This window comes from Pipistrellus hanaki (assembly GCF_964339955.1).
Source record: "Pipistrellus hanaki genome assembly, chromosome: 4".
Lineage (NCBI taxonomy): Eukaryota > Metazoa > Chordata > Mammalia > Chiroptera > Vespertilionidae > Pipistrellus > Pipistrellus hanaki.
Window position 1 is genome coordinate 71,338,398 of NC_140506.1, and position 25,794 is coordinate 71,364,191.

A 25,794-nucleotide genomic window follows, 5' to 3' on the forward strand; every position below is an offset into this window, starting at 1 on the left:
GTTTGATTCCTGGTCAGGTTGTGAGTGAGATTCCCTGCAGGAGGCAGCCAATGATTCTCTCTCATCGATGTTTCTATATCACTCTCCCTTTCTCTCTCTAAAAATCAATAAAAACATAAAAAACAAAAACTCAATTAGGGAAATCCTATGACTAGTCTGGGCAAGGGAGAATGAGGGCCTGACCAGGACCAGGCAATGGAGAGAAGTAGGTGGATGTATAGACACTGGAAGGAAAACTGATGGGATTTGGCAGCTAACTGAGGGGAGGGGAAGTAAAGGGAGGAGCCAGAGATGATTGAGGTTGTCAATCTGTGACTGAGAAGCTGACGATAATAGGAATGAAAGGAACTGTGGCACATGTATTTCTGAACTTCTGGAGAGCCGGCTGTTAGAATGTAGATGTGATCATCTCTATATCTTAGGAGAGAGCACAGGTGAGCAGATGGGATGACAAGGAAACGGGAAAAAGCTGAGACCAGCCACCTCCCCAGTGACTGGTATCACTATAAGGGAAGGTGTCAGGTTAAGGCCCTATCATCTTTCACTAAATGCCCGGCTTCTTTCTCATCGCCTCATTTTCCAGTCTTATGTGGGTACCAAGGCTGATCAGTACTCTGTGCCATGACCCAGTGCTGTCTGAACCAGACACCAAGGAGTCATACACATGCCACTGAAATGCAAGACTGAACAGATGCTCAGAGCCTTTTCTGGAAGTTATTGAACGTTCTCAGAAAGATGTACCTGCACCAGACCCTTGATTTGACACAATTTTAAAGGGCTGGTCAGTTTCTGATATACACTCTCAGGCCCGGGTAAAGAAACTGCTCTAGAGCAGTGTTTCCCAACCTTCTCTCATGATGAGAATCACCTGGTGGAGTTGTTAAAACACAGATTCCTGAATCCCAACTAAGAAGTGCTAAACTAGATTTTTTGGGAACATATAGGTAAAATTGCATACCTAACTTAGTGCTCTGTATATAACATCTGTGTTAGAGCACTAGTTAAGTATACAATTTTACCTATATGTTCCCCAAAATTCTAGTTTAGCACTTCTTAGTTGGGATTCAGGAATCTGTGTTTTAACAACTCCACCAGGTGATTCTCATCATGAGAGAAGGTTGGGAAACACTGCTCTAGAGCATCTGTATCCTGTACAGCTGTGAAGAAAGGTTGAGAGTAAACGAGTGACTTGTTATCTCACGTGGACCAGTTTCCTAGAGCTGGGTCTTCCCAATCTGCTCCCTAATGACTCTGATCAGTAATTATAAGAGTGCCACACTCTTGCCCTGGCTGGTGTGGCAAGGGGTTAGACTCTAGGGGTGTCGAACTCAATCAGAGAAGGGGCCAAAATCTAAAATCCAGCCTAAATCGCAGGCCGAATGGTTTACTGAACAGTCATAAACTGACAATGTCATAAACTGACAGCGGAGTGCAGTGATGACAGCGCGGTGCGGGCCACATTGCAAGGCCTGGCGGGCTGGATTTGGCCCACGGGCCTTGTGTTTGACACATGTGGGTTAGAGCGTCAGCCTACGCACTGAAGGGTCTCTGGTTCGATTCCTGTTAAGGGCCTGCACCTGAGTTGCAGACTTGAATCCCAACCCCAGTCAGTGTGCATGCGGGAGACAACCAATTGATGTGTCTCTATCATATCGATGTTTCTCCCCCACCCCCCCACCCCCCGCCTTTGCACTCTCTTGAAATAGAAAAAAAATCAATGGAAAAAATATCCTTGAGTGAGGATTAACCAAAAATAATAATAAAAGAGTGCCACACTTGAAATCACTTGCAACCCTGCCTCCATTTTGCTGGATTAGATAGACCAAAGGTGATGGAGAGGAGGACTGGTGACAGTCTGGTGTCTGAGAACTGAGATGACTCTGGGTGCTGCCCCAGACAACTCTTGCTTGGCCAGTTGCTTCATGACACTCTCAGCCCCTGAACAGTTCACAATACAAATTTATTTAAGCATGTATTTATACAGAATGCAAGTACTCGGGGGCATCCCCGTCAGCTAATCTCTCAGACCTCCCACTCAGAGGATAGAGAGGGGTCAAGTGCAGTCTCAGGAGTCCGAAGTGAGTCCTCAGGAGGCAGCTTCTTGGCCAGAGGAGGGAAGCGTCGCCAGGACAGAGCTCCGACTAAAGAGAGGAGTCTGAGCTAGGTGTGGCTTCCAGGCCCTGGGAGGGGCTTGGCCCTGGGGAATGGCTTGCCTCTGAGGTGGTAATACCAAGCAGGGGCCTGCGCCTGCTGTCCAGGGCTCCAGGGACCCCTTTCCACTGTGAGCAGTGACTAGGATCCACAGGCCAGGCCTCCTACACGTAAGCGTTTTTCCCGTATTTGCCGAAGCTGATGTCATCGTCATACGAGGATGCTGTGGGGCGCGCGTGGGCAGCAGGGCCAGCGGACTTCACTGTGGAGGCCTTGTAGGGCAGTCGGTGGCTGGCAAGGGAGGTGCCAGGTCAGAAGGAGGTACAACTCTCGCTGTTCCCCCTACAACCACCCGAGCAGCTCACCCTCCCTCACCTGGTGGCGCGGTCCTCTTCGGGAGGACAGCAGCAGTGGGAGCAGAGGCAAACTCCGCCCAGGATGGCCAGCAGGGAGGCGCTCCAGCCCAGGTAGAGCGCGGGGCCCAGCTCATACCTGAGGACAAAACAACGCAGGGCAGTGCTAGCTCAGGGACAGGCCCGCATTCCACCCCCGAGGGTGGGGCTCCCACACTCACTTGGTTCCTGGATACAAGGGGTCAAAGAAGTCCCGGGTGATGTTGGCGGCGTACCAGGTGATGGCCACCATCCCACAGCAACCTAGGGCGGGGAGAGAACTGCATGGAGCCCTAGGCCCCTGGGGAACTAGGGGGGGGGGGGAGATGGGAAGCAGGAGCAGCCTATAGAGTAGTCCTTGGGGTTATCAAGTCCAAGAGCACATTTCATTCCTCCCTTTCTTCCCTCTCCCCAGCTCCTGACCATTCTAGGGCCAGTTGTGAACCTCCCCATCTAGCCAGAACCCAGACCCAACCCATACTCTGCTCCTCAGCCCGCCCTTGTCCCTCTTCATCCCTGGCCAGCTTTGTTCGTGCCTGCCCTCTAGCACCTTGGTCCTTTAGTGTCCTCACATGGGGCTGAGCCCTGTCCTTCCTAGGAAGCCCAGCTGCTGTGAGCAGTCTTATCCAGCTAGCCCTGTCTGTCCTGACACCTGTGTCCTTTGGCCTCCCAAAGCCCTCAGCCTGTGATGTGCCTTCGCCACTCAGTGAAAGCCTGAAGCCAGTGAAATCCCTGGACTACAGGACCAGCCTTGCCACTCACTAGGGGCTTGTCTTCCAGTAAGTTCCCCGACCTTTCTGAGCCCATTTCCACCTCTGGAGAACAGATGAGACCCTCCTTACCTCACAGGCTTATGAAGTGATGTGTGTAGGTGTGCTTTACAAACGGAAAAGGGATAGCCATCATGCGGTATTGTTTCTGTGCTGTGTGTGTGTGTGTGTGTGTGTGTGTGTGTGTACACACATACCCTGACTCTGACCTTCCCAGCCAGGCTGAAAGCTTGGGAGGGTAGACCCTTACTTTCCCCTTTGGAATCTCTCACACACTACACCTTGGGGGGGCTGACCTCAGCCTTTTCCCATTTCCTTTTCGTCCCATCTGCTCACCTGTGCTCTTTCCTAGGATGTAGAGATGCTCACATCTACATTCTAACAGCCCGCTCTCCGGAGCTTCAGAAGTACATGCAGCCCCTGTGTTTCACAGGCGGGGCAAATTCATTCCTTTCTCCCAAAGCCACACTTCCTTTGATTCCTATCATCGTCAGCTTCTCAGTCACAGATTGACAACCTCAATCATCTCTGGCTCCTCCCTTCACTCCCCCTCCCCTCGGTTATCTGTGGGGGCTCAAGAAACATTGCTAGTGGACTGATTTGTAGCCAAGGGATTTGATGAGTGCAGGTGAAGCTGAGGTGAGCAAGGAGAGAGGGAAGAGCTTAGCCTGGGAGGGCAGGTATCAATGCAAAGGGGAAGGAGTGGGAGCTGGAGAAGACAGAGACCCCTGGGGTCTTGCCGAGGGCTACTCCCAACCCCCCACCACAGCACAGGGCCCACCCATCCCCTTCCCTCAATTACCAGCCAGTATGTCCAGGGCCCCGGCAGTGGCCGCCAGCTTGGCTTTCCTGGAGAGCACCAAGCTCCCCACGTTTGTGCAGCGCAGTCCCACCATGCCCAGGAAGAGGCCCAGGAAGCCCAGGAGGATGGCGGTGATCATGAGTGCCCGGCAGGCCTGGATGTACCCTGGGGAGGTGGGTTACAGCATGGGTTAAGTCCTAGAGAAAGTGAGGAAAGGATGAAGCCTCTGCAACTGCTCTGGGAGATTCTGGGAATATGGGGACACAAGAGCCAGCCGCCTGCCCCTCCATCTCCTCTCCCCTCAGTGACAGCCAGCCCCTTACAGCCCATGCCCAGGCCTCAGGCCCTAGAAGTCCTCAAATCCTCCTCCTCTTCCCCTTAGGGCCCATCCAACCTATAGGCTGAGGGGTCACACACCCCTCCTTCCCAGGAGTTCACCTCAGTCCCAAGGAGTCTCAGCCGCTCCTGCCCTGCCACCTGCCACAGTGCCCTTCCCCCGAAGCTGCACCTATACCTCCTGCACCTATACCTCCTATAGGGCTTCTCTTCGGCACTACTGTGACTGGATAATCCTTTGTTCTGGGGGCCATCCTGCACATTAAAGGATGTTTAGCATCATCCTTGGCGTCCACCACTAGATGTCAGTAGTCTCCTCAAGGGGGACAATGAAATTTGTAGACTGTCCAATGACCCCTGGGGGGCAAAATCGCCTAATAGAGAACCACTGTTTGCTACATCGCCACCAATCTCTGCTTGCATAGTAGAAACCACACCTGGATAACCCCACCCCTTCCCCACACCTGCCTCTCTCCGGGTCCCACCTAGTACCTAGCACTGTGCCAGACATCCCAACCTGAGCTTCTTCCCTGAGTGATCAGTAGGGGGCAGCAGTGGCCTATGGGTCGCTGGCCCAGGGCAATTTCTAATCTGGGAGGTGGGATTCCTGGACCCAGGACCAATCCAAGTCAGTTTTGCACATGTGCTTTCAGTGCCTCAGTTTCCCCTTTCTCAAAGCTGAAGGAAATGGCTGGCTTCCTTCCTGGCTCCCCTTCCCCCTCCCTGACTTTGATAGTTGCCAAGCACTCAAGGACCTTGCACTCTTTTCCCAGGTGGGGCAGTGCCATCAGTGCTGAAGGGGAGAAAGGCTGGGTTCCTGCCAAGAGGATGTTTAGTGGCATGGAGCTGGGGGTAGGGAGGAGGGACAAAGTTCTCTGGGAGCATTTTCTCACTCCCAGCATTCCCTCTGGAGTTCCCGCCCTCTTCACCTACCCCATATCCTATTCCCTCCCTTCAGTCCATCTACCCGCCTCCACCTGGGCAGACCAGCTCTGGTGGACAAAGGGTAGATTGTTAAAGGGCCTGTGAGAGCATGGGCCGGGAGACTGGAGGCCAGGGTGCACAGCTTGAGGGTGATTAAATGATAGGACCCCTCTTAGGACTAGAACCAACCTTGGAAGTCAGCCAGCTCTGAACTCAAACACAAGTCAGGATTCCAACCTGTGACTTGGGGTGCGTTAATGCTTATCCCTGCAGTTTCCCGGGCTCTCTAAAAATAGGTTACTAACACCCCAATAGCAGAACTATTGTAAACAGCCCTAAAATGGTGCATGTGAGGTACCCAGCACCACACCCGGAACCAAGATGCCGCTCAGCACTGGGCAGCTGCACTCTGCCCTTCCCCCGAGCCCGCTCCTGCCTCTTCATCTTTCATGCGCACTCATGCTCTCCCTCAGGTCAAGAGCAGCAGTTCAAGGGCAGGCTCACAGCGCAGGCCCTTCCTCACGGTGTGGCTGGGAGGTATGTGAGGTGGGATGACCAGGGCTGCTGAGCTGGCTGCCTCCCGTGTCCCTTCTGGCCACTCAGCATTCTGGCTTCTAGCCCAGGTCATACTAGCTTTCATAGTTGTTTTTTCGGGGGGAGGGGGGAGGGAGCACTTGCCTTGTTAAGTCCTAGAGAAAGTGATGGAAGGATGAAGCCTCTGCAACTGCTCTGGGAGATTCTGGGAATAGTGGGGACACAAGAGACCCACCTGGACCCCCTAACTGCTCAGAGCATCTTTGACATTCTTGGGGGATTTCGTGTAGCCCTGCTCTAGTCCTTGCAGGACCTACAAGAGTGAGAAGGCTCCGGGAGAACCAGGGAGGCTGCGGGAGCGGCACCGCAGAGGGTTCCTGGTCATCCCCTCTTGGCTTTTGGTGTGGGGCCGACTGGAGATTGGAGGGAGACTCCCGTAGGGAATAATGGAGGCTACTCATAGGATAAGCAGGAAGCAGGAAGATGCTACAGCTACCAGGGAGAATCCTTCTCAGCCAAAAGAGCTGGAGGCTCCCGCTCACCAAGAACTGAAAAAATACGCCCCCAGGAACCCTGAACACACTGCACACCCCCTCACCTGCTGACATTGGACACTCAAGACTCTCTAAACAGTCCTTGAGAATTTGCCACGGCACTGGTGGCTCAGTGGAAGCCTGGTGAGGCTACTGAGATTGTCTCACCCCCCAGGAATCCAAGATGGGGCCTCCTCTTCACCCCACAAACTCCAACACTACATGAGTACATATACATGCTAACATCATGTTAACATTTTCTACCTTTTATTTCATAAAGTCCCCACAACTCCTATGATCCTGATTTTACAAATGGGTCAAATAAAGCTCATTTCACCACCTGCGCAAGGCACAGAGCTACGGCACAGCTGGCGCTGGCCTGGCAGCCTAATCCTGGTGCCTGCACTTGTGACCACTGAGACAGAGCGGCACACGAGGGCAGTTCTAGACAGGAGGCTACCCCAGCACTCCCTTCTGCAGGAGCCATTCTCTGGGCTTGGTCAGGCCTCGCTCATCTGTATGGCACCCAAGCCCAGACCCAGGCAGCACCCAAACTCCCGGAGCTCTCTCCAACCTCCCGCCCTCCCTCTGCTCCCCTCACCCTCCACCTTGTACCGGAGAGGGCCAGCATGGACGGGAACTCCCAGCAGTTGTGGACTCCCAGGGAGTCGGTCGCGCAGCTGTACCAGAGGTTCTCGAAGACGGTGTTGGTGGTGATGACATTCCCATGCACAGTGGACACTCTCCAGTAGCCGTTTGGCAAAGTCACACCCAGCATCAGCAGCCCCGCAGCTGCCATGAAGAAGCCAAAGGTCTCCACAGCCACCGACATGGTGGGACGCAGGCCCTGAGGGGCACCTGCGGCCCCAGAGGGAGAAGGGCTGAGTCGCAGGGGACTTTGAGGGGCGTTGGCTGGGGAGAGGTGTTAGGGCAGGGTGGGAAGAGAGAGTGGGGAAGGGCAGAAGGCCAGCGGCAGCCTCGGCCTCAGCGCTGTCTCCAGGTGTCTGCCGTCCTCTCTTTCTGGGTTTCTGCTTCCCTGCAGGTCAGCAGTTAGAGGAATGAGCCAAGAGCCTGTGGCAGATGTTGATGAGATGTAAGGAATAAACGAAACGGGCCAAAAGTCCACTGCCTCTGGCTGCCCTGGGTTCCCCGCCCCACAGGGTGGGGGGGGACTTACCGGGGAGTGACTAACGGATGCAGCCAAGGAGGGGCCCCCACGGGAGGCATCGGGAGCCAAGGGGAAGCGTGTCTCTGACTCAGCTTTCATCAGGGGCCAGAGGATGGAATAAGAGGGACAAGAAGGACAGAGACAGAGCATGAACACGGACAGGCGCGGCAGCCTTCAACAGGGAAGGAACAGGGAGCAGAGGCACTACCTCTTGGTGCTGGTGAGAACAGTTCAGGAAACGGAAAGACCTAAGGGCTGGGGCATTGAGTCTTCCAGGAAGATTAAGGTTGAAGAAGGGAACAGGGTCTGTGGGGGAAACCCATGGCTCTGGAGTCCAACCATCCTAGATTCAAACCAGATCCCTTCATTCACCAGTGACACAGAATAAAGCTGGAGCCCATGAGTTCGTTTCTGCTCCTGTGAACTAAAGCCCCTCCCCCTCATCTCATAGGTTGTAATAAGAATTGTGACCAGATCAAAGCTCCCCACACGTATGCATTACTCCATACGTGACTGTCCTGGGCTTCGGTGCTGCAGACCCAGGGGGAAGCCAGCAGGGTTGGTGGGTTGGTCTTGGACCCTCAGCAACAAGCTTGAACTTGCTGCCAAGCGCCCCAGAGGGGGGATGAATCTCAGGCTTAGGCGATGCCATAGCTAATCTAAGCAGCTCATTGTTATCAGAACTGTCACCAGCTCTGTTTATGATGATGGATTAGAGACCTCTGGGTTCCCACCCCAAGCTGAGCACCTGTCCTGGTGTAGCCGGTCTCATTTCCTCTTCTAAGACCACAGCAGGACAGCCCTGGTTCTCTTCTGGCAACTGTGCTGGGGCTCAGCCTCTAAGGGGCTGTTCCTACATCACACAACACATCGCCGAACCAAAGTGTAAACTCCCATTCCCCCCCTTCCCGTGTCAGGCTCCTCTGTGCTCCCCACAGGAGCCTCCTGCCCAATCGATCCCCCAGCTGGTTGGCTTGGCTGTGGAATGAGAGGTATGCAGTGAAGCAAGACAGGCCCAAGCTGAGCCTGGCACAAGGTGGGTGTGGGGCAAAGCAGGCTGGGTGGGGACTGGGTCTCCACCTTCCACTCGGAGGCTACAACTGGGGTGTCCTGGGTTCCTAATTTCTTTTAAAACTCCTGCCAACTCCATGCCAAATGCCTGTCTCCCCCCCCCCCCCCCCACCTTCCTCCCTGCCCCCAAATCACCCCCTCTCCTAAGGAGGCTAGGGAGGAGGAAGGGGAGGAAGCAGGAAGACAAAGGGAGGGGAAGGGCGAGGTTTTGGAGGAAACTGAGTGGGGGGGCCCCCTGGTGTGGAAAACTCCACGTGCTAAAAGGCAGCTGAGTGGGTCAGAGGAGACAGGAGACATAAATCCAAACCTGTCCCACCTCCTGTCACTTTCTCTCAGGATCCTGGAGCGTGCGGAGGCCACGTGGCTTTTGGTAGGGTTGAGGGAGGAAGGGCGTGGGATCTGGGCAGCTCTGCAAACAAAGGAGAACCCCATACCAGCATGGAGGTAACGGAACACAGAGCAGGAAAGGAGCATGTGTTACCCCGACTTCTGGGCCCAAGGGAACCTGCCCCTTCCTCATCACAGACACGGATGTTCGCAAGTCAAAGCCCAATTTTATTTACACTCATCCTAAAGCACACGGTCTGGGGCTAGAGAATAGATCTCAGGGAGAGGAGGCTGGGGCCACAGAGGACAGTGACAGGTGCAGAAGGAAGGGACACGGCGAGAATGGATGGGCCCCTCTCTGCGCGTTCTTCAGGGGCTCCCGTGTTCCCTGGGCAGAGGCAGAGGGGCAGTCTCATTCAGGATTTGGACTTGGATACAGCAAATCCGATGAGTCCAGCCAGGCCTGCCACACCCAGGGCCATGCCTCCAACAATGGCCATGCCCACCAGTCCATCTGGGGAGAAGAAAAAGGAAATTGTCAGGAGTTGAGCCCCAGCCCACTAGGACCCTGGCTACTATCTTCTTCTTGCCTGCTGCTCTTCACAGTTGTGCCTCTCCCCTGGAAGCTTGGGGTGAGGGACTCCAAGGGTTGAACAAAGAAGGCTTCTGAGGAGGAATTGTTGGAAGGGGGAGACATTTAAAGAGAGATCAGCCCTAACCGGTTTGGCTCAGTGGATAGAGTGTCGGCCTTCGGACTGAAAGGCCCAGGTTTGATTCCAGTCAAGGGCATGTACCTTGGTTTCGGGCACCTTCCCAGTAGGGTGTGAGCAGGAGGCAGCTGATCCATGTTTCTCTCTCATCGGTGTTTCTAATTCTCTAACCCTCTCCCTTCCTCTCTGTAAAAAATCAGTAAAATATATTAAAAAAAAAAAAATATATCACAGGGCCCAGGCATGGGGTGGGAGAGAGAAAGAGGACTGCGCTAACAGTTAAGGACCTGGGGATGATGGGGGCCAGGGAGAGAGGAGTGGGGAGTGGAGGAATACAGAGGGGGAGGCGCTCACCTTTCTTCATGGCCTTGTCGATGAGCCGCTCCAGCTCTTTGGCCTGGTTGTTCTGGGGTTCTGTCTGCAGCAGCCCTCGCACATACTTTAGGGCCTTTTCATATTCCTACACTCGGAAAACACCCCCCTCAGTGTTTCATCCTTCCCGCCCATCACAGGGGCCTCCCTCACTTGCCCTGGGGGCTCCTCCCTCCACCTCCACCCCGTCCCTCACAACAGCCCCACCCAATGGAGTAGAGTCCACAAACAACCCCAACTGTGTGGGGATGATAAGCTAGGGGAGATAACAATCCAAGGCCCGGGGCTGCACCCCAATCCTGACGTCAACTTTCCCCCACACCCTGGCACCGGAGCCTCTGTCTCTCACCTTCCCTCAGCATCCTGACCTGCTGTCTGCCACCTGGCACCTCTGTACAGGGTACGACCCCCTGCCTACTGCCCTCTTTAGGGCCTACCTTGGAGAAAAAGGAGAGGGTGCTATGGCCCGTCCAAGTAGGATGGAGTGGGGAGGCTCTCTGCCTTACCTTGAGCCGGTAGTTCCCCACAGCCAGGTAGAAGACATAGTCCCGCTGCTCCTCTTTGCTCCCTTTGAGCAGCAGCTCTGGGAGGAGGAAAGAGGAGAGGATGAAAACCACTTCTCTTTTCCTAGTGCTTGTGTCTGAGACGCTTTCTACTCTCTGAACTCCTATATAATCCTGGGAAAAGTCCTAAGCTTCTGTTTCAGCTCAAGTCACATTTGGTTTTTAGTCAGACCTATGGACAGCGTGAGCCCAGGCTGCCCAAACACCCTAGTGATCCACACTCTGTTCCCAACACAGTCAATCCTGGTTCATCCAAGGAAACTGAAAGGAAATCAAGGCACTGGAAAAGCCAAGAGGCATTTCTACTCAGTCCTGACATCCGTTGTGTTTCAACTACAGTTTCTAATTGCCCAAACAAGGGTTAAAAATAAGTGTGTACTCCCCAACCTCTTTTTAAAAATCAGCTGAAAACTCACCTTCAATTAGCCTTTTCCGAAGACCACCACCTGACTCTTAATTCAGTGACTTCCTAGAGGCTTATGTGTTCCATTGTACTCTTAAGCACTAGAATTTGTTGCTAAGTAGTTTTGTGGGTGTTGATAAATCTTCCCAAGTGTCTGTACTATCTCCTCAACTAGACTGGCAACCCTTAGAGAACACTTCTTCTACAGCTGTGTTCTGTTGTAGAGGAAACCTTAAAATAATCTGAATTGGCAAATCAGACAAATGTAAGGTGAGATAATTTGCACTAAGAATTTTAATAATTTACAATGGGCATTCTTTGCTAGTACACTGTTTTATTTACAACTAGAGGCCTGTTGCATTAAATTTGTGCGGGGGAGAGGGGTATCCCTCAGCCCAGCCTACACCCTCTCCAATCTGGGATCCCTTGGGGCACGTCCAAATGCCAGGATTGGGCCTAAATTGACTGTTGGGACATCCCCATCACAATCCAGGACTACTGGCTCCTAACTATTCACCTGCCTGCCTGATCGCCCTTAACCACTCTGCCTGCCTGACTGATGCCCCTAACTCCCCCTGACTGCCTAATTGCCCCTGCCTCTGTCTGCCTTCCTGATAGCCTCTAACCACCTCTGCTTGCAGGCCTGGTAGCCCTAACTGCCTTCCCCTGTAGGCCTGATCATCCCCAGCTGCCCTCCCCTGTAGGCCTGATCATCCCCAGCTGCCCTCCCCTGCAGGCCCTGGTCACCCACAACTGCCCTCCCCTGCAGGCCCTAGTCACCCCCAGCAGCCCTCCCCTGCAGGACATCTTGTGGTAACCATCTTGTGCAGCCATCTGTGACAAAGTTGCGCAACACCATCTAGGCTTTTATTATACAGGACTACTTGACCAAGACAGAGTGAGTTCAAAGAAATGTAAAGGTCAAATATTGTGGCCTCTGACAAATGGTGACCCATCCCAAAACAATGGGAAGTAGGAATCCAATAAAAAATGCATCATTTTGGGACTGTCTTCTGCACCTCTTCCATGCCACCCTCTCAAAACGTTTCAACAGCTGCTGCTGAATAAGGGACATGGTGTGGGGCATAGAGCACAGGACTGAGACATAGGAGACTCTAGTCCTAATTAAGCCATTAATAGGTGTAGGATTTCAGACAAGTCACTTTATGGTTAGACTACCAGATCACCAAAGTCCTGTGAAAACTGACATGGTTTGTTTGGCAAAACAATGAGGTGGTAATTAGGCCGGTTTGGCTCAGTGAATAGAGCATAGGCCTGCGGACTGAAAGGTTCCGGGTTTGATTCCAGTCAGGGGCATGTACCTTGGTTGCTGGCACATCCCCAGTTGGGGGTGTGCAGGAGGCAGCTGATCGATGATTCTCTCTCATCGATGTTTCTAACTCTCTATCCCGCTCTCTTCCTCTCTATAAAAAATCAATAAAATATATATTAAAAAAAAAAAAAAAAAGAGCTGAAACCGGTTTAGCTCAGTGGATAGAGCATCAGCCTGCGGACCGAAGGGTCCAGGGTTCGATTCCGGTCAAGGGCATGTACCTTGGTTGCGGGCACATCCCCAGTAAGGGGTGTGCAAGAGGCAGCTGATCGATGACTCTCATTGATGTTTCTAACTCTCTATTTCTCTCCTTTCCTTTCTGTAAAAAAAAAAAATCAATAAAATATATTTTAAAAAAAGAAAAAAAAGAGTGAGTTTACTGTAAAATAACTGTTAGGTGCCTGTAATACCAGGTCCCATGCTGAAAAAGAAACCCACCACTTGGGATGGAGGGAGGGAATGACCAATGGCAGGAGAGAAGGGCAGACCCTGATTGCAGTTGGGAAGGGGAGCAGGGGAGCCTGGCACCTCACCCTCCAGCAGTGCAATGCCTTTACGGATGTCATCGTTGTACTTGCTTCGCACCAAGCACCAGGCATACTCAAACTGTGTGCTCTTGGACACCGAGCCTGCTGCCTTCTCAGACTGAAATTTCTTTTCAAACTTCTGCCATAGGAGAGGAGGAGAGGAGTCATTTAGAAATGAAGAGGGCAAACCACTTTTCTATCAGGACCCTGTGTCCATTTCCCAGTTACACTCCATCTTTCCCAGTCTCTGCCATATTTCCCTTACGGGTCTTCACACCTGGCTCCACAAGTTCTATCTCCGTCTCTGGGACCCCAGGCTTTCAGTTTCTTGTGGGCAGCATGTCTCTGGACAGTCTCCCACCCTGCCATTCTCCCCTCCCCCCATCTCTGTTCCCTCCCCCTACTGGTACTGAGTGGAGATGCCACCTGGTGGCGGTTCCAGGCACCGCTCCCGGAGCAACTGACCCGGGGTGGCTAAACAGTAAACATGCTGTTCAACAACAGTCAGAACTGCTCAACTGCACACACCGTCCCTGGTCATAGACTGCTTCCCCCATCCCGTCCCACTTTGCCGAGTCCGGACTTTTTCTTATCTGCAAAACCGGAACAAGATGCTGCCTACCTCTCATAACTCAAAGATTGAGATATCGCCTGCGATGTACTTAGCACCGTGCCAGATACAATGAGTAATATATGAAACAATGAGTAATACATGGGGGTCGCCACTGAGGGAGTACTTTAAAACAGGTTAGGACTCTGACCTCCTGTTGCACGCACCCAGAACCCATCAGTCTTTCCAAGCCAGACTCCAGGCCTTGAGTCTGAGGGGTGGTGGCGTAGGAAACTACAACTCCCATTAGTCTCTGGGGCTAAATGGAACATCTCGGCAGGAGATAGGCGCTGCAAAGGCTGCCGGGAGTAGTAGTTCAGCGTGACTAGGGAAAGCTGATGATGAGAAAAGGATTTGGCCCCCATCCGATTCTTCTCAGGACCCGCCCGCCCGAACCTTTCCTCTCCCTCCCTCTGGGCCAGGCCTCACCAGCAGGTCGTCCACAGACACCAGCTCGTTTAGCACGGCCTCCATGGCCGCCGGCCCCGAAATCCTCACACCTCAGACGTTACTGTGCCACCAACTCCATGGCCCACTGGCAGGAGGGGAGAACCACTTCCGGCGTTCGGCGGAAAAGGGCCCGCCCCTACGCAGAGCCAATCGCTTCATTTAGCGACGCCAAGCCCGCCCCACGCCGACTGAGTGGAGCCCCGCCCCTTCCTCCCCGCACAGTGGGCGTGCCGATGGCGTCAGTAATTCTTTTCCCCAGAGGGGTCCCAGTCAATCCCACACCCAGCGGGGTGCTTACAATGCCACTCATGGTCTTCCTGGGTGCCCTGCCTGTGCCTTCCTCCAAACAGCACAAAGAGGAAGGTGAAGGACCGGGCATGGATCATATGATTTTAGGGACCAGTACCCTACCCATCTCACCCTGCATCCTAAGATGAGCCATAGGACCCTCCCAGAAACCTGGGACCCTGGAAGCTATGTGACTTTTCAGTGCCTGGAAGAAAAATAGAATTACGAGCCCTAGCTGGTTCAGTGGATAGCGTGTCGGCCTGATGACTGAACGGTCTCGGGTTCGATTCCAGTCAAGGGCACAAGCTTGGGTTGTAGGCTCAATCCCAGTAGGGGGCGTGCAGGAGGCAGCCAATCAATTGTTCTCTCTCATCGTGATGTTTCTAACTCTCCCTCTCCTTTCCTCTCTGAAATATATATATATATTTTATATAGTTTGCCAAGACTTCATATATATATATAAAAAGAATTACCAGGATCTCTACTACTCTTACAAGAGGGTATAAACTGGATCTGTTATCCATACACCCAGAGACTATAAGAAAAGTTGTTGCCATTACTTGCAGAAAGGTCCAATCTTTTAAATATTACTTACATAATATTCTCCCTAGGGGAAAGGACTGCTGTGTGGGGTGAAGGGCAACGAGGAGCTTGGCAGTAAGGAGCAAAAAAGCAAAGAAAGATGAAATGCTGCTGGCTCCTCCAGCATCTGTTCTATGCAGTGACGAGACTGGTAGGTAATGACTTTCAATATTCATTTTACCTTTTTAAAGAGAAAACCACGGGTCCAAAATAGTATCACTCGGTGTAAAAGTCATATCAAACCTAGATTTAATACCCAATTAAATTGCAATTTCAACCTCTCCCAGAAATGTAATCTTAATCAAGTCTGGAATTTTCTGGTCAAGCACAAATAAGGTAAATCTACCATGTCCCCTCTCCCTAAAATAAGTCCTTGTCTAAAAAATATCATTTTCTTCTCTTGTTAGTAGCTCCATTTCATACAACCCCTTAGAAGTATCCTTGTTGCTACATGGGATGCTGCCCTAGTGAATCATTTAATAAAGCCAATTAGATCTTCAAATTTACTCAGTTGAGCCAGGCTGGTGTGGCTCAGTGGTTGATCATTGGCCTATGAACCAGGAGGTCACAGTTTGATCCCAGGTCAGAGCACATGCCTGGGTTGTGGTCTCAATCCCCAGTAGGGGCGTACCAGAGGCAGCCGATTGATGTTTCTATCTCTCTATCCGTCTTCCTACCCTCTCTCTAAAATCAATGAAAACATATTTTTAAAAATTCACTTGATTGAATTTTTTAAACAATCTTGACTCACAGTGCTCATTAGAATGTAAGTTCTATGAAGGAAGGAACTAAATCTAGCAATTAGACAGGCATGAGTAGAATAGAAATAACAGGCCAGGTACAGAAAGTTGATGGAGTTGGCAAAACTGGGGTGGGACCTTGTCCTCCAGGGTGACCTTCCCTCCTCTAACATGTCTGGTCAGACTCCCCGGATCTTTCCTCCACTGGCATGTCACTAGTCATGTGGAAGACCCTCTCCTTCCCCAAGAGGAAAAACAAGGGGGTGGAAGAATAGCATCATATGACTAAACCCTGAGATAACATAGGGTGACCAGGCCGGTGGGGTGAGGGGTGGAGGGGCAGTTGGCATTGACCAGGTCAGTGGGAGTAGTTGGGGGTGATTAGGCAAGTAGGCAGACGAGCAGTTAGGAACCAGTGGTCCCAGATTGTGAGAGGAATGTCCTAAGGATTGGGCCTAAATTGGCATTTGGACATCCCCTGAGGGGTCCCAGATTAGAGAGGGTGCAGGCTGGGCTGGGCTGAGGGGACCCTCCTCCCCCTCCACCCATGCACGAATTTCTAGTCTCTGTAATAAAAGACAGATTAGTAGTAAAAAAACAAACAAAAGTATAATAACATGTATACCTCCAGCATACTTGGGAGAGACCCAAAACAGTTGAGTAATTCACCAAAATGGTGAAGCCACCACCTTAAATACCATCTTCAGCTGAAAAGAGGTGGAGGGTGAGAGGAGTGAGTTATAGATTATCAGGAAAAACACAGTATAAAAAAAAAAAAAGAGTAAGGTTGTTATGCAGATTTAAGTCTTTGCCTTTAGCATGGTAAGAGTTTCCATAGGTAACTCCTGGTATAGCAAGACAGACACCCTTACAAGTGTAGATTTCCCTTACAATGTAGTAAATGTTTTTTTTCACAAAGGGTAACTTCTACTTGATTTTCAGAATTTCTCCCATGTCAGTTGTTTAAAATTAACTGGCCTAAAATAATCCTCATGCCAAATAGACATATTTTGGGGACACAAATTCTATTCCCCTATAGTACATGCTACAAATCTGTATGGCATGTTACTGTACTGAATACTATAGGCAACTGTAACACAATGGTATTTGTGTAATGTGTTATACTATGACATTATGACATCACTAGGCGATAGAAAATTTTCAGCTTCATTATAATCTAATGGGACCACCTTCATATATGCATTGCAGCACGATTGTAGAGGGCAGTGCAAATGCAGAGATTATCAAAGCACCTTTCATGTTTGCAAATCCCCTTAAATTTATTTTATTTTATTTTATTTTATTGTCATAATAGACTTGTGAGTTATATATGTGTGCTATTCTTTATCTGGCTTGGGCTGATATGAGCTCAGTAAATTTTGACAAAAACTTCAGTTTGGAGAACTGGCTCTTTTATGACTGCTAGCATAAAATTTTTCAAGAAGACTTCATGTTCATTCAAAGTTGCATCGAGCACCTAGCATGGCTGGGCCTTGAGGTAACCAGAGGGGATAAAAAAATGTACATAATATGAAGCAGACTAGGACCAAAGACAAAGTACTGGCAATGCAGGGAATATAGTAAGACCAAAGGATATTCTTTTTATTAGAATGTTACTTCTGTGGGGTGGCCTACTGCACTTTAATCATCTTTGTATCTGCTGCAGCTCCTGGCACAGGCCTAGTGCATGGCAAAAACTCCATCAGAGTTTTTTGAATATATGTGAGGAAAAAAGAATGACTTAGTTGGCTCAATTCTGTGCCAATGAAGAGGTCCTAAGTTTGAGCTTGTGTCTTTTGGGGTCTAGTTAGTATAGCTTGCCACCTTGGATTATAGGGATAGGATATAGTGACTGTTCATTTTACATCCAAATTATGTTTGTCTATCTTCTTGAACCAGAATCCAAATGCAAACCACTGTCATTTCTGCCTAGATGACTTCAACAGTCACCTGGTCCCTTGATCCATTCTTGCCCCATTACCATCAACTTACCACCTGTAATTAGAGGGATTGTACTAGTATAAAAACATAGTTCTCAATTCACCTAAACCTTTTAGTGGCTGATCTGTCATTAGAACAAAGGCCAAAATCTTGTAACACAGCATTACAAGGTGTTCTATAGTCTGGTCTATGCTTGCTTCTCTGCCTCACTTCTTCATTATTACAGTGAAAAACAGCCCGGCCAGCGTGGCTTCATGGTTGAGCATCGGCCTATGAATGACTTGATTCCGGTCAGAGCAAACACCTGGGTTGTGGCCTCGATTCTCAGCTTGGGGCATGTATGAGGCGATCAATCAATGATTCTCTTCATTGATGTTTCTATCTCTATGTCCCTCTCCCTTCCTCTCTGAAATAAAAATATATTTTAAACAAACAAAATTCAAGAGTAAATTTGAAGATTCTAATTGACTTTATTATTTAATCGATGAATTGGGTAGCATCCCATCTAGCAACTCCAAGTGGCTAAATATCAGTTATATAAAGTGAAAGGCTTTTTTTTTTTTTTTTTTTTTTAAATAGGAAGAAGGGTAGACGAGGGAGCTATTAACGAAAGTAAAGATTATTTTAAGACTAGGACATCTTTTGGGGTTGGAGGGAGTAAATGGCAAGGATTTTTATCATGCAGGTTGCTTCTTCTTTCTATGGAGGACAGAGGGAGTACAAGTAACATGTTACCTTAATGGTGCTTGATCAGAAAATTCTAGACTGATTAAGATTACATTCTTGATTTTTGTTATTATGTTATTACATGTGTCCATATCCCCCATTGCCCCCTCCACCCCACTCCCATACATGCCCTCACCACCCTGCTGTCTCTGTCCATTGGTTATACTTATATGCATGCAAACAAGTCTTTTGAGTGATCTCTCTCCCTTACTCCCACCCTCCCCTACCTTCCTTCTGAGGTTTGAGCATCTCTGATCGATGCTTCTGTTTCTGAATCTGTTTTTGTTCATCAGTTTATGTTGTTCATTATAATCCGCAAATGAGTGAGATCATGTGATATTTATCTTTCTCTGACTTATTTCATTTAGCATAATGCTCTCCAGTTCTATCCATGCTGTTGCAAATGGTAGGAGTTCCTTCTTTTTTACAGCAGCATAGGATTCCATTGTGTAGATGTACCACAGTTTTCTAATCCATTCATCTGCTGATGGCCATTTAGGCTGTTTCCAAATCGTAGCTATGATGAATAGTGCTGCTATGAACATAGGGGTGCATATATCCTTTCTGATTGGTGTTTCCAGTTTCTTGGGACACAGTCCTAAGAATGGGATCACTGGGTCAAATGGCAGTTCCACTTTTATTTTTTTGAGGAAACTCCATACTGTTCTCCACAGTAAGATTACATTTTTTAGAAAAAAATATTTTTATTGATTTCAAAAAGGAAGGGAGAGGGAGATAGAGAAACATCAATGATGAGAGAATTATTGATCATTTGCCCCCTCCACCACTGCTATGGGGGATCAAGTCTCCAACCTGGGTATGTGCCCTTGACTGGAATCGTACCTGGGACCCTTCAGTCTGCAGGTCAACACTCGATCCACTGAGCCAAACCAGTCAGGGCAAGATTACATTTTTGAGAGGTTGAAACTACAATTTCATCAGGTATTAAGTCTAAGTTTGGCCCAGCCAGTGTGGCTCAATGGTTGAGAACCAACATATAAACCAGGAGGTCCAGGTTCAATTCCCAGTCAGGGCACATGCCTGGGTTGTGGGCTGGATACCCAGTAGGGGGCATGCAAGAGACAGCTGATAAATGATTCTCTCTCATCATTGATGTTTCTCTTTCTCTTTCTCCCTCTCCCTTCTTCTCTGAAAAAAAAAAAGAAAAAAGAAAAAAAAAAGATATATTTTTAAAATCTAAGTTTGTTATCATTGGCCTTAGCCCAAGTGACACCATTTTGGACCTGTGGTTTTCTCTTTAATACTATCTCTCCCTGTCTTTACTCCAATACCACAGGCCTCTTTCAATTCTGAACACTCCTACTGGCTGTAGGCCCTCTGCACAGACAGTCCCCCTATCTGGAACATCTATCCCTTCCCCCTTTCTTATTCGGCTCATTCATTCATTCATTCATTCATGATTTAATTCATTCAGCAAATAATTATTGAGCACCTACTATGTGCCAGGCACTGGCACTAAATAAAATTAACTTCCTGTTCTCAAGGAGCTTGCTTTTTAAGGGGGGAAACAAAAAATAATTGAACAAGTAAATAACTAAATGCAATAATGTCAGAGGTTGAAAGTGCTATGAAAACAAAGCAGGGTCAAGAAATTGTGAGAGAAGAGGAGCGCCCGAAGAAGCCCTCTCTGGAGAGCGGACACTGGGCAGAGCACTGAGTGAATGAATGAGCCATGCAGGTCAGTGAGGAAGAACATACCAGGCAGACAAGGCAGCAAGTGAAACAGGTTGAGGAGGGAACCTACAAAGGCTGTTTGAGTCCAACCAGGAAGCCAATGTGACTGGAGAGGGGTGGGCAGGCAAAGGAAGGAGTGATAGAAAACGAGGGCAGACAGGTAGCCAGGGGAAGGTCAGATAGGGTCTTGTAGACTTTGGTAAGGAATCTGGATATAATTTTACGTGTGACAGACAAGCATGGAAGGGTTTTGAGCAACAGAGTGAAATGATCCATTGTGAAAAGATCCCTCTGGCCGCTGCTGGAGAAAGGCTGTAGGGACAAGGAAGCCAGTCAGGAGACCGCTGTGGTGCCCAGGCAAGAGACAGTGGTGACCTGGTCCACAGCAGTAGTGGAGGTGAGGACATTTAGGCAGTGTGGTCAGAAGCAGTTGGCAGGATTTGCTGGCGGGCTGGATGTGTGAGGGGACAGTAAGACAACAGAGAGGTTTTGCCCTCATCCACCCGAGTTCTCAGCTCTAAGACACTTCCTTAGGAAAGACCTTCTCTGTCATCCAGACTAGGTGAGGTCTCCTGTAGAGAGGGAGAAAGTTACCTGTCCCACATTTCCAGAATATAAAACTGAAACAAGCATGTTCCTGTCTTTGTTAGCAGTGGTTACTGTGAGCCACACGAGAATTGGCTTGAGTACAGTAATAAAACCTGCCAGGAGTTATTCTATTTTTTCCCACATAAAGGAATGCTCTCTGAGATCATGTGGCCAAGAATCACACCAGGAAGGTGCTATTATTAGCTTCATTTGATCCACAGGAAACTGAGGCTCAAAAAGGTGAAGTAAAGGAATTGTGAGAGAAGACAACAGAGCGAGGTCACAGAGCCAGAGGTGGAAGAGCTGAGACTTAAATCCAGGTCCCGCTTCAGTTAAGAAACAGAGCTGTGTGCTCAGAGTAGAGGAGTCAGTTAAAGGATAAATAGGAGAAAAGAGCAGGAAAAAGTTCATTCTAGTTATTATTTTTTTAAATTTAGACATAAAGTTGTAATTTTTAAAAAAATATATTTTATTGATTTTGTACAGAGAGGAAGGGAGAGAGATAGTTAGAAACATCGATGAGAGTCATCGATCAGCTGCCTCTTGCACACCCCCTACTGTGCAAACATATCCCATGCCCGCAACCAAGGTACATGCCCTTGACCAGAATCGAACCCGGGTCCCTTCAGTCCCCAAGCCAATGCTCTATCCATTGAGCCAAACCGGTTTCGGCTAAAGTTGTAATTTGTTTTGTTGGTTTACAACAGAGGACTTTCTTTAAGTAACAGGTGAACCAGGAAGGAACAACTCAGGTTTATTCAAAACCAAAACAGGCAAAGGAATCCTGAAAAGCTGTTTTTTAAAGGTAACACAGAAGTAGAATTTTAAATGAAAGCTCCCACAACCACTACCAGTGCTGCTGAAATTGTTGTAAAATTGGTCTCTGTCTCTTGGCTAGCAGGCAGTATTTTTAAAAAAAATATATTTTTATTGATTTCAGAGAGGAAGGAAGAAAGAGATACATCAATGATGAAAGAGAGAGTCATTGATTGGCTGCTTCCTGCACACCCCACACTGAGGATCGAACACCACAACCCAGGCATGTGCCCTGACTGGGAATGGAACTGTGATGTCTTAGTTCATAGTTTGATGCTCAACCGCTGAGCAACGCTGGCCAGGCAAGCCAGTATTTTTAATTTACACTACTTGTCAGCTTGTAGTTAAACACCTGTGTGATGATCTGATTAATGCCGCCCTCCCATACTAGACTGAAAGCTACATAAGGGCAGGACCTGTGTCTATTATGCCCGTAGAGCGCCATTCAGTGCCTAACACCAGTAGATACTCACTTTGTAATTGTTGCATAAATAGATGGTGCTGTTATCATGATTAACTTTTTGGAAAGCAATGAAACAATATATAGTAAGACCTCTAAGATGTAATATTATTTGACTAGATTCTGTTGTTGGAAAATATTCAACAACAAGAAAAGGAGCCCGGGCAGTGTTGTTCAGTGGTTAGAGCTTCGGCCCACGCACCAAAGGGTCTCAGGTTGAATTCCCAGTTAAGGGCACCCACCTGGATTACAGGTTCGACATCTGGCCAGCTTGGGGAGCCTGGTGTGCGGGAGGCAATCAATGGATGTTTCCCTCCCACATCAATATTTATCTTTCTCTTCCGCTCCATCCCTCCCACTCTCTCTGAACAGCAATGGAAAAAATATCCTGGGGTGATGATTAACCAAAAAAAGAAAAAGAAAGGCATATTCATTTCTGCATTCTCCGTGAAGGTAAGCAACTAGTCATATGGATTCTATGCATGTGGATGATGATTCAAAACAAAACAAAAGGAAGCATGTACTTCTCCAATTTGATTATGTAAGGGCAGAAAGGACAGAAAGGAAACTGGTGTTTTTGTTGGGGGACTAAAGCCTAGAACTGGTCCTTGTACTCTCTTAACTACAGCAGAAGCTGGAGTCTGTTCTGGACTTCCTCCCCACAGCACCTTGTTGGTGGTTAGCTCAGGAGAAGTGCTCAGCAAATACCCACCGAATAGTATTTCACTCTTTGTGTTCTTCCAGTCTTCCGTGATCAGTCTCCTCCACTTCCCACTTCCATCTGCTATCCAATCAGTTAGGAAGTCTTATCAAGGGCAAATTGATTTATTCATCCAACAAACATTTGTTCAGGGCCTACTGGGTGCCAGGTACTCTTCTAAGTGCTGGTTAAGAGAGACATAAACTAAACAGGCATAGTCCTTCTCATGGACGTTGGATCTTAGCAGAAGAGACACAGGCTGCTAAGGAATAATCATATGTTAGGCCACCCCGCCTCCATTCTATCTCCAACAGCCTTCAGGGTCCAACCTGGCCTGAAAGCCAGCTGTATTTTAAAGTGCAAGTGCAAATCTGAGTTCATATTTCCCTATCAAAATGCCGTCTAGGGGCTACTCAGGCCATTGCTTACGTTTCTTATGCACACGAAGCCCTTGGGGATCGCCCCTGCTTACCTCTCCACCTTCCTCTCCAGGCACCCACGCACCCGGTACACGGAGACGTTTTCATGCCACTTTTCTTCCACCCGAATGTTCTCCAACCGGGGATCTCCATCCTCCAAACACCTGAGTGTCTACATGGCAGGCAACTGCCAGGCTCAGGGCCGCGACCCCTCCCGGGCACCTTTCTGCCACGGGGCCCCGCACCCGTAGCTCCAGGAGGCACAGCATTATCACCCCAATCCTACCATCCTTCCTGGGGCCCGGGGTTGCGCCTCACTCACCAACCTGCCAAAGGGCAGGCACCCGAGAATCGTTTGTGGGTTTAATGAAAGAGCAACCACAGGCTCTACAACGGACGTTAAGAATCCCCGAGACGTTTGCACTTCCGGGTGGCAGCGCGGCTGGCCCCCGGGGAAGGGCGCTGCTCTAGGAGACGGGCTCGGTGGTCGGGAGGACCCGCAGAGAAGCGTGGGGAGAGCGAGGGGTCGGCGTCTGCGCAGTAGACATCCCTCTGCGGGGCGGGCGCGGGGGCTTCGCTGGCCAATGAGCGGGCGCGGCTCGGCAGGAGGGGCGGGGAGTGAAGCTCCTGGGTGGAGGAAGGGGCGGGACCGCGGCTTGGAAATCCCGAACCTTAGCTCTGGTCCCGCTGGTCCCCATGCTGCCCTGTGGCCCAGCGGCGACCGAAGTCCTCCCGGCTCACATTTGCCCCAGAGACGTTCTCTGTAAACTAAAATGTGCCTGTTGCCTCCTTTAGACACTATCTCGTCCAAAAGTGTGTGATGAGTGCACGCAAACCTCCTGCACGTGAGTGGCCTGGGACCTTGTTAGAAATGCAGAGTCTGATTCGGTAGGTCTAGGGTGAGCCTGCATTTATTACAAGCTCCCAGGGGATGCCGACGCTCAGAATTCTCCCACACACCTTGAGGAGCAAAGGTATGGAACTGGTTCTCAAAATGCACACACCTGGGAATTGGTGAACATGCAAATGTTCGGCCCCACTTCACATCTACTGATCCCCTAAGTCTGGGAGGGGGGCCCAGCAGCGTGTGGTTTTGGGAGCCCTGTCAGTGATTCTGATGCATGCTGGAGTGTGAAAACCTCTGGACAGGGGGAAGGTCACATTGAACCTCATCCCTCCACAGATTTGTGGCCCATTTGGCTAAGATCTAGTTTCTTCAGCTGAAAAATCAGATAAATATATTATACTATGCCTTCCTAGTGAACCTATTATGAGGAGGAAATGTGGGCTATACATGAAAAGCACTTGGCACACACCATAAGCATTCTATAACAATTAGCTATAGCCCAGCCCTTCTGGCTCAGTGGTTGAGCAATCCAGCAGGTCACAGTTGGACTCCCAGTCAGGGCACGTGCCCAGGTTGCAGGCTTGATCCCCAGTGGGGGTGGGGGAGGGAGCAGGTAGGAGACGGCCAATCAATGATTCTCTCTCATCATGGATGTTTTTTTCCTCTCTCTACCTCTCCCTTCCTCTCTGAAATCAATAAAAGTATATATATATATATATATATATATATATATATATCAAAATTAGCTATAATCATTACCATTACTGCATGTTTATCCCAGCATTATTCACAATAGCCAAGACATGGAAACAATGTAAATGTCTACTGATGGATGAATGAATAAAGAGGAGATATACACACACATAACTGAATATTATTCAGCCATTAAAAGGAAATCCAATCCTGCCATTGGTAACAACATGGATGGACCTGAGGACACTATGCTAAGTGAAATAAGTCAGAGAAAGATAGTTTATTATTTCACCAGTTAATAATGCATATTTTTTCAATAGATGGAGTTACACATATGTTGATATATATATATATATGCAATTTGATGTGTATGTTATTTTGTTGTATTGCTCCTTCAGATTACCACTTGTTCTGATCAATGGCACACACATTTTCTGAGCAGCACTTCAAAACATACGAAGAAGTGGAAAATTGGGTCTCTGGTCTGCCTCAAAACAAGAAAAGTTCTATTAGGACAGTATCCACAAATTACCTGAAAGATAGGGGAAATGTTTAGCTATTATGGTTAATAATGTGGATTAGCTATTAACTGGTTAATAATGTGGATTAATTATTAACTAGTTAATAATGCAAATTAATTATTGATGATGCAGATTAACTATTAACTGATTAATGATACAGATTAACTATTACTTGATTAATAATGCAGATTAACTATTAACTGATTAATGATGTGGATTAGCTATTAACCAGTTAGAAATGCAGATCAATTATTAACCAGTTATTAATAAGAATTAACTGTTAACTGGTTAATAATATAGATTACCTCTTAATCAGTTAATACTGCAGATTTTGTGATCCAAAGAAAACACGATAATTTCAAGAGAAACATCAAAGGTGCTTTATTTAAAGTAATGTCCATTGCTAACTACACATTTCCCCCAATTTTCAGGTAATTTGTGGATAACATCCCAATAGTACTTTTCTTGTTAGGAGGCAAACCATTCAGAGACCCAATTTTCTACTTTTTCGTACATTTTGAAGTGCTGCTCAGAAAGTGCATGTGCCATCGATCAGAACAAGTGATAATCTGAAGGAGTAATATAACAAAATAGCATATATATCAAATTGCACAGATATGTAAGTCCATCTATTGGGGAAAAAAAGTCTGCATTATTAACCAGTATACCTAGTATATGTGGAATCTGAAAAAGCCAAACTCATGGAAACAGAAAGTAGAATGGTAGTTGCCAGGGAAGGGTAGGGGAAATGAGGAGAGGTTGGTCAAAAGGTTCAAATTTCCAGTTATAAGATGAATAAATT

The 25,794-nt window shown here is 48.7% G+C and overlaps 2 protein-coding genes across 5 annotated transcripts; both read right to left on the bottom strand.

Annotated features, from left to right (window-relative positions):
• Nucleotides 1-1,941: 1,941 nt before the first annotated feature.
• CLDN15 (claudin 15) lies at nt 1,942-9,065 on the bottom strand. The gene is made up of 5 exons (XM_084881577.1): nt 7,058-9,065; nt 4,116-4,280; nt 2,726-2,807; nt 2,527-2,643; nt 1,942-2,442 (listed from the first exon to the last, which is right to left on the bottom strand). Exons 1-5 carry the CDS (start codon nt 7,272-7,274, stop codon nt 2,316-2,318), a joined length of 708 nt encoding a protein of 235 aa, XP_084737703.1. The 5' UTR covers nt 7,275-9,065; the 3' UTR covers nt 1,942-2,315.
• A 150-nt stretch (nt 9,066-9,215) lies between these two features.
• Nucleotides 9,216-23,446, bottom strand: FIS1 (fission, mitochondrial 1). 4 transcript variants are annotated; one of them, XM_084881597.1, is made up of 5 exons: nt 22,985-23,446; nt 22,525-22,596; nt 10,597-10,673; nt 10,073-10,178; nt 9,216-9,522 (listed from the first exon to the last, which is right to left on the bottom strand). In XM_084881597.1, exons 1-5 carry the CDS (start codon nt 23,082-23,084, stop codon nt 9,425-9,427), a joined length of 453 nt encoding a protein of 150 aa, XP_084737723.1. In that variant the 5' UTR covers nt 23,085-23,446; the 3' UTR covers nt 9,216-9,424. The 4 variants fall into 4 exon arrangements, with proteins under 4 accessions (XP_084737723.1, XP_084737724.1, XP_084737722.1 ...); XM_084881598.1 differs by having other exon boundaries at nt 22,525-22,593; nt 22,985-23,389; XM_084881596.1 differs by lacking the exons at nt 22,525-22,596; nt 22,985-23,446 and adding exons at nt 12,923-13,055; nt 13,956-14,128.
• Nucleotides 23,447-25,794: the final 2,348 nt, after the last annotated feature.